The 8,828-nt window shown below is 47.2% G+C and overlaps 1 protein-coding gene across 1 annotated transcript in view; it reads left to right on the top strand.

Moving 5' to 3' along the window:
* Positions 1–8,828, top strand: part of JAK1 (Janus kinase 1) — a 71,370-nt gene that overhangs the window by 43,983 nt on the left and 18,559 nt on the right. The window contains exons 14-17 of the mRNA XM_018563095.1: positions 2,067–2,202; positions 3,498–3,649; positions 5,200–5,350; positions 6,223–6,317. Coding sequence (XP_018418597.1) covers positions 2,067–2,202; positions 3,498–3,649; positions 5,200–5,350; positions 6,223–6,317 — 534 coding nt within the window. The remainder of the gene's footprint in view (positions 1–2,066; positions 2,203–3,497; positions 3,650–5,199; positions 5,351–6,222; positions 6,318–8,828) is intronic.

Below are 8,828 nucleotides of genomic sequence, written 5' to 3'. Positions count from 1 at the left end.
CCCCACTGCCCCAACGTATACAATTCAGCGCTGGAGGATCGGGGAGGTGTGACTGACAGCCACCGCTCTCTGCAGGGAGACGATCGGGGAAGTATGAGCGGATTGGCGGCATGTTTCTGCTCACTTCCCGATCGATGGAAGCTGTCACAGGTCGGCTCTATGCCAGGGGTCGGCTCTATCTATGAGTGGAAATCACTCGCCTCATCTCCTTTTTAAATTGTTTTGTGTTTTTGGATGTCACGTTTGGGCTTTAGATATAACCGGAGACTCTGCTAACTTCCTGTGTGCAGATTGCAGGACATGAGGGTCTTGTAGTTCTCCAGCAGGTAGTCGGCGGCACGTCCCCCTTTGCTGTGTAGAACATTTACGGCTCATATTCCGGTTGTATAACGCGGAGGAAATTCGCGGAGTGAGGAATCAATAGCGCTATTAATTTTCGGCGTGCCGGGTTGGCTTCCCATAATCACGGCAGTTTATGACTAAACGGCGGTATTAAATCACAGATGAAATGCGGTCACCTCAATTAGCGGCCGCTCATTACTAATCCCATCTCTCCATTACTTCTCATCTCCGGGCCGAGGCGAGCTGACAGCTGCGGCCGAATCAGATGAACGGAGAGGAAATCGTCTCTTGTGTAAACAATGACTTGCACAGATTCCCGGCACGGGGAGGCGGCGCTTCCAGTCAGTCTGTGTCTGCACCGTGCGCACGCATTTACTGTCATGTACAGTGATACAATCGTACAAACAATTCTCTAACACAATTATGATGGAGTTCTGGGATCTGGTTCCTAGTCGTGTCCTCATCTGTCACACTCTGAATCACGTTGTATGAAATCCTTTAACCCCTTCCTGCTTGCAGTCTGTGGGTTGGCATTGCCCTGAATATTGCCCTGCCTTTGAGGGTACATTAGTCTACCTAGGCAACCTCGGCACTCTAGTTGTGGTGTGGTGAAAGTCCCATGAGGCATGGCAGCCACAGGCTTGACTCCCGGAGGCAGAAGCATGATGGGAGTTTCTTGATTGTACTTTCACCACAGCTGGAGGGTTGAGGTTGTCTACGCCCTCTTTTGAGAGCTTCCAGGAGCTGCTAGTGGTCAGATTGGGCTATCATTGGCCTCCGTGGTCCCCAGTAGCTGGAGGCTTCATTTACTAAATAGGCCTGCAGATGCCAGTGTGGTGAAGGTGGCAGTGTGCCTCTGTTTAACACTGTAATTGGCAGATACAATCACAGTATTTAATAAATGACTTATTGTCATGAAAAGGTAACCTGTGCTTTGCTTCCCTCTACTAATAGTCCCCTTTTTATTTGCTCTCTTATCACTCTGTTCTGCTGCTAGGACCTGGCTAAGCTGCAGGTCAATTGACTGAATCCATTACAGGGCTAAAGCTAGCCATACATTGTAATATTTTCTCCATTCAACCTGCAGGCTGAACGAAGAAAATATCACAGATTTCTCCAACACTTACAAGTGGAGTCCATCATTCCTCCATCAACACTTACGGGGAATCTCCCGCTGTCTTTATTGTATTCTGAGAGCGGCCACCATCAGAATACGCGCACAGAGCCAGCAGCTGATTGGCTGCCTGCCCTGTTCCGCAGAAGAGTTCTGACAGGCTCCTTCAATCAGCTGATCGAGGGATGCCGGCCAAAAGGGTGCCGACGGCGGTACCCACTGTGCATTTTTCGGCCAGTTCATTGAGAGCCAGCCGAACTTCACATAGTGTATGGCCAGCTTTAGGTCTCTCCATGCTACCACAGGACAGAGCGATGGTGCAAGGCGATTAGGTTGCTGAGACGCCAGTGTTGCATTGTGGGAGGTTGGGGAGATGCTACCCCCATTCCAAGACGTTCCTGGGTGCCTCCAGACTATTTAAAATGTTGCACACAAATGAACTTCTGCTGCCGATAGGGGAGACCTGGCCATCCGTTCCATGTGTGCACACTCTGCTCCATCGGTACCTCAGAACATGGCCGCTCCTATGATCATCCAATCCGGTCTGTTTTATTCTGACAGCAATGAAGGTACAAATGTAACCAAAGACCTGTTCTCTTTTCCTCCGCAGGAAGATAAGGACTTGGTCCATGGGAATGTCCGCAGCAAAAACATCCTGCTGGCCAGAGAAGGGATAGACCATGACTTTGGCCCCTTCATCAAGCTCAGTGACCCCGGGATTCCTATAACCGTGCTTTCCCGACAAGGTAAGAGCGAGTGGCAGATCATCTCAGCCTGCAAACCAAGAATCCCGAATTGTCACCCCAGCCGTTCCTCTCTTAGGTGGGCAAGCTTGCTGAAGAGTTTGTAGTGACATAGGGGCAGCGTTAGTGACCTGAGGAGGCCAGGACCACAGCACCCTGGTTGAGAAAGACTGACGTAGGGCTCGGGGAACAACACTCCCAAAATCTTTAGATGCCGAGGATTCTTCAGCAAGCTCGGCTCTCCAAAGCTGAACTCCGGGAAAAACAGTAACCGTGTGTTAGCTAAAGCCGTCTTATGGCTTACCTGAAACATGTTCCGGATTCTGTCACAGTGACTCCTGTTTTTCTAGCAGTCCAGCATCACATTTGTCAAAACCCTGACCCTGTGCTTCTGCTTCACATGACCAGCCGCCACCAGAGGCATATCTACTATACTATGCACCTATGGCATCCCGCCCAGCTCCTGGCAACCAATGACATCACTGGTTGCCAGGAGCTCGACGGGACGCCTGCAAGATCGAAGAAAAGTCAGCTGTTTCCGAGGGTCAGCTGACCTACAGAGCACCCCCCTTCCTTTCATGTGCCACCAAGAGCATGTGCCATGCCCTGGATCCGCTACTGCTGCCTCCATTATGTAGGGCAACCAGTTGTGTACTAGCCCATTGTAGTCCTAAGTCTATAGTGCTGCTGTGATGTCAGATGGAGAGGGTGGATCCTTTCTGCGGTTTCCCCTCAGTCTTGCATCACCCACCACTAGTCTAGCATCATGCTGGTCACATGACTATCGCCAGTGGCAAAGGATCATGGGATATGTGGTTCTAAGGTCTGAGCGATGTAACATATCCCTCCTCGCTGTGGCTGGGTTGTAGAAGACATTGCGGCAAGTAAATGTGATTTTTCGGCTCTGCATTGACATCCTTACCATGGACTCGCCATTACTTGGGGGGGAAACAAATGTATAGATGGCAGTGATATGTTTGCCGATGTGCTTAGCGCTCTGTTGGATTTAAGAGTACGAAGCTACCAAAGTGTTGTTGAAATGAATGAAGGTGGGGAGCCGAAAAGAGATCCCAGTCATGTGACCGACCATTGCTCCAACAATGGAGTTCCCTCTGTTGCATTAAGCAGAGAAAACTCCATGGAACACTGCGGGATCCACACCGCGGTCTCCATTTTATGAATGAGCTGTAAAATCCAGGTCACAGTGTGGGGTAACCTTGCAGAGAAGAGTGAATGGTGATATCTGCTCTTTGTTATAAACGGGCCCCTTCATCCAAAACATTTTATCTCTGCTCCAGAGCGCGTGGAGAGGATCCCGTGGATTGCTCCGGAGTGTGTGGAAGAGTCCCGAGTTCTGACTGTAGCTGCTGACAAATGGAGCTTCGGGACTACATTGTGGGAGATCTGCTTCAACGGAGAGATTCCCCTGAAGGACAGGACGCTGGCGGAGGTAAGGGTGACTTCCTGTGCCGGTCCAAATTCCACCCAGTGTGATGTCATATCAATTAAAGGTTCTCTCCACTCAGAGAGGAGAAGTTAATTTATAGTTACAAACAAGTTCAGTCAAATCCTGTCCCCTGTCGGCTTCTATCACTGGGGGGGTGAGATCTCCTTTCCAGAATTCCCAGCTACAAAGCCTGAAGGTGCTGCCCTTCCCCAGCAGAAGGATCACATTAATGATTGGGGGGCCCAGCCATGAAAGGGCGTCACCCTCTTCTCCGGGAAATCAGACAAATAGGAAGCCAGACAGGCTCATTATCTCCGTGGCACACAATACCCCAAAATGAATGAACTTTAACCCTAAACTATACCCGCATTATGCATCCTGGAAGCAGCCATTTTGTCTGCTGAGCCCGCACTTCAGTAGGATCTAGGTGCTGCTTTAACTTGGGGCATAACATTTTTTACTATGTTGGCAAAGCAAGTTTTGGTTCTTCCTGGACCCAGAAAGCCCGAATGACAGGTATTCTTTCCATTTCAAGTCAAGAGAGTTTCCTAATTTACAGATTTTAGTAGGTTCCATTTTGAACCTGTGAATAGGAGTAAGAATGCGATTTGAGGGCTCATGTCTGTCATGGTGGGGCGGGTAGCGTGAAGACGTCACAGACAGTTTCCATTGCTTCTCCTAGTTTCATGTTATCTTCCATAGACCATGGCCACAGTGTGATTGCCCGGCCCAGAATGCGTGGCACATCAATGCTTGCGTTCCGGTGCGGTCAGGAAAAATAGTGCATGCAGCATTTTTTCTGGCCAGAACGCAGACACTGCTGTGCCACGCATTCCGGGGCGGCAATCGCACTGTGGCCAGAGGGGTGGGGTGCCATTGACTGACTTCAATGCACCATCACGGCCCCTCCCGCCCCAAAACAAAGTGAGCCAGCCGGAATGCAATCCAGTGCGTTCCGGCACCAATCAGGCCAGAACGCACTGGCGCTGGTGTGAACTAGCTCTTAGGGCCCATTCACACCACATCCAGATCGTCACCAGACCAGATTGTTTCCAGACCTTAAATGCATCCTAATGTATCCCTATGCTATTTCTGGACCAGACCAGACCAGAAAAATACTGGATGTCTCATTTTGTCTGGTCTGCAACGCACGAAAAAGCAAACAAAAACCACCTCCAGAACGTGGCAAAATCGCGGTTAAAAACGCGGCAAAAGGTAACGCATTGCATTCCAGATCTGGTCCGGAAAATGGTGTGAACCTGCCCTTAGAGAATTCTCTGCACCAAAGCTGTTTGCTTTTATACGGTCTCTATCTGATAACACATACTGGCCATCTGAGGGGAAGTCGCAGCTCTGACTTGAGTGACTTGTGTGGAAATGTCCGCTCCTGTGCACAGGTTTATTTTCCAGGAATTCTGCTAGCGATTGATCTGACTGTAATAAAGAAAATGGATACAAAACCGACGTACATTCCCTTTACCTGATAAAGTGTTTTTGTAAATCAATGTCCTCTAAGCTCGTGTGTGTGTTCTGTTTTTCTGACCTTTTTGCAGAAGGAACGGTTTTACGAAGGATGCTTCACGCTGACAAAACCATCTTGTGAGGAGCTGGCCAACCTGATCATTAACTGCATGAACTACGACTCCAACAGACGGCCGTTCTTCCGCGCCATAATGAGAGAGATCAATAAGCTGGAGGAGCAGAGTGAGTCTCGGGGGTTCCGCTTCCCCTTCAGTTGGCGCTCAGAGATGTTTTGAAGGATTGGAGAGGGAAGGGTCCGTCTCCTCGTGCACAAGGCTGAAAAATGTGTTCTTGAGGACGGCACAATAAACCTTCCCCCGAATATGGTTGTTACTGGAATATGTTGGGAGGGAATTAATAATATTGTGGAGGCTATAAACTGGCACGAGTAGCGTATGCCACATGGACCAGCAGATAGACTTGTTTCAGGTCTACACTGAGTGGCCAGATTATTATGACCCCCCCATCAGTACTTTGTTGGGCCGCTTCGTGACTCCACGGGATGATGAAAGGTGATGCGAGGAATCTGACACGGCACTGTTGCCCTTCTGTTGTCTTGTACCAGTCTTGCCCCTCCCCCGTTCTGCCCTAACATTGACTAGTCGCTGACGGCCACAATTCGCACATTCAGACCCAGATTTTCGGCTGACAGTCCGGTCTTTAAACACTTTAACAACAGCTGCTCTTGAACATTTACCGAATTCTGCTGTTTTGCTGATACTCGCCCCATGGCTCCGAGCGCCAACAATCATCCCACGTTGAAAGGCTGTTAAATCGCGTTGTTTCCCCGTATCTTCAGAAACAAATCACTTCTACTGTCGTGGTAAACAACCTGCTCCCCTATTTATAATGGTCTGGCCCTCCAGCAACTTCAGCGCCAAATTATAGCTAATTTGCCTACAAACGTCAGGTGATTATAATAATCTGGCCACTCGGTGTATGTCTGCAATATCCAATGGTTAATTAGCATTGCACTTTAACTTCTATGTATTGGATTTCGTGTCTCCTTTTTCTTGGTTCTGTTTTCATTGGTCCGCTCTCCTCTTGTTCTTCAGATCCAGACATCGTTACGGAAGCCTCTGTTTCTACAGAAGTCGATCCGAGTTTGTTTGAGAAGAGGTTCCTGAAGAGAGTTCGGGACTTAGGAGAGGTAAAGCTCATGAATCCCAGATGCAAAATGCTCTAAAGGGCCCTTGAAGGAGAACTATGAGGAGTGATTTGTACTCACCTCATAGTTCTATCCGACCTGTGACAATGAGACTGTCACAGGTCGGCTCAATAGATCGGGAGGTGAGCGAACACATCTCAATCATCTCCCTGCAGAGAGCCGTGACTGTCAGTCACGGCTCCCTGCAGGGATTCCCCCTCCTCTCCAATCCTCCAGGACTGACTGGAGGAATGGACGGGGGAGGGGGCGGGCACAGCTCTAGATAGGCAGAGCCAGCTGTCACTCACGCAGCTGGGTGGATATGGGTGTTATTCACAAAGCTGCCGAAGGATCTAGCTATAGCTTCGGCTGATCCTTCGGCTAGTTTCGGCCCCAGGACCCCCCTGCCGGCCGCCGGCATCTGTCTGATCACTCCGGTGTTTGTAAATAACTGGGGACACATAGTACTATGTGTCCCCAGTTATGAATGAACAGGCTGCGATCTACATCACAGCCTGTTCATTGAAGAATTTATGAATGGGGATTAGCACTCACTACAGAGGCTCCTCCCCATTCAGAAACTAATGATAGTAAAATATTTTTACTATCATTAGTTTGTGAATGAATGAGAAGCCTCTGTACTGAGGCTTCTCATTCATTGAGTGCTGGGGCTGCAGAAAAAGAAATTGAGGACTTATGTCCTCAATTTCTTTTTCTATTTCAAAAGGGAAATGTCAGGGGTCTGTTTAGACCCCAGAGATTTCACCGTAGCCCCCCCAACAGTAAAAAAAATAAATACAAAATTATTAAAAAATAAATAAAAAATGTTAAAAAAATTAAAATAAAAAAATGTAAAACAAAATAAAATTATTTAAAAAAAATAAAAAATGTGTAAAAAAAAAAAGCACAACCCCTCCCTCCCCCCACATAACACACACATATTGTGGTGCACACCATGCACATGCTTTGCAGCGCGTTGTTAGAACGCATTGCATGATTTTTTTTCCTTTATAAAAAACATTAAATTAACTGTGGCAGCGCATGGCAAAGCTTTGTGACTCATTGCCATGCGTTGTGATACCTTGTGTTGCAATTAAATATACACCTGTATCATTTTATCACAACACAAACACCAAAACAATTTTTTACATAAGTCGATTATTTACAGTTTTGCATACCTTCATTTTTTTACCTTTTCGCAAAAAGGCGCAATTACAAATTTGCTAATATTTGTTATTTATTAACTCAATACAGTTTTATCTTTTAGATTTAGTCAGAAAATATTTTTTTTTGTGCACGGATACTGATTTTGGTGTGTTTTAACAATTGAATTGTGTATTTTTATCGGTTTAATATTAATTTGAGAAACATTTGCGCAATTATCGCAGGGCCTACAAATTTAGTATCGCCATCTTTTTATTCTACCGGGCCTGCGCTTTCAGAAAATATATGGTTTGGGGGGTCTTTTACAAACGCTAGCAACGCAGCAGTGGAAAATCAAATCAATAGGAAAAAATTGCAGAAAATTCAAAAATGGCTTGGCCAGCTGATTCGAAAAATGTTCCGGAGGGCTTGGCAGCGAAAGGGTTAAAGGAGAACTATGGGGTGAGTGAAAATCTCTCATCCTCACAGTTCTCTTTTAATTCCTAATCTGCTGCGGTGATGCGAGCGTTGCTGCAGGTCACTGCAGAATAAGGTGTATGTGGATTGCTATTCATTAGTATTGGCACCCCAACACATGCTACAGCAGTAAAAGAAAATACTGCAGGTGTGATTTTTGCTGCAATGGATGGCAGTGGTGACGCAGGATGAAGTGCATGGCTGCAGATGCATTACCGCCGCACGGCGTGAAAGGACCTGAAACAGCTGGCTGGTGACCTGATCCCCTTACACACACTTTGGGGTTGATTGACTAAAGTTAAATAGGCTGCTGATATTGGAAAGGGGATTTGCACTTTGCAAGGAAAGTTTCTCTTCGCTTAGTGAATGTGGTCAAATGTCACAAAGAATACCCGATCACGTGCAAGGAAAATAAACAAAAAACTGTATTTTTGCTTGCACATGATTGGATGATGGAGGTCAGTCGATCTTTACCTCATTCACTTAACTAAGGGAAACTTTCCCTGCAAAGAGAACAGACTATTTGCCTTTTTAGTACGTCACCTTCATTGCATACGGTATAGCAGCCAGTGCAGGGCGCCCCCTGGTGGCAGATACACAGATTGCAGGATGTATCAGAAACTTGTAAACAAATGATCAGTGAATGTGTTTTATTAAAGGAGGTTCCTGAATTCTCTTAGGACGTCAACAGACGCTTATGTGTACACTTCCTATTCCTGACCTAATAGCATTGTCACATTGTTTCTCGGATGTATCCAGTACAGTTACATTTTGCACACATTCCACCCTGGCTTCCTCATTGCAGAGTTTCTGAGAGTACCCAGGGCAGTGTTTGTGTGCTGGGAGGATAGGTATCAAGGAACGGGGGGGGGGGGGGGGGGGGGCGTCATTGTG

This window comes from Nanorana parkeri, unplaced genomic scaffold (assembly GCF_000935625.1).
Source record: "Nanorana parkeri isolate BGI_ZX_2015 unplaced genomic scaffold, ASM93562v1 scaffold630, whole genome shotgun sequence".
Taxonomy (NCBI): domain Eukaryota; kingdom Metazoa; phylum Chordata; class Amphibia; order Anura; family Dicroglossidae; genus Nanorana; species Nanorana parkeri.
Note: the sequence above shows the minus strand (reverse complement) of the source record. Positions and strands in the feature narration are given on the sequence as shown.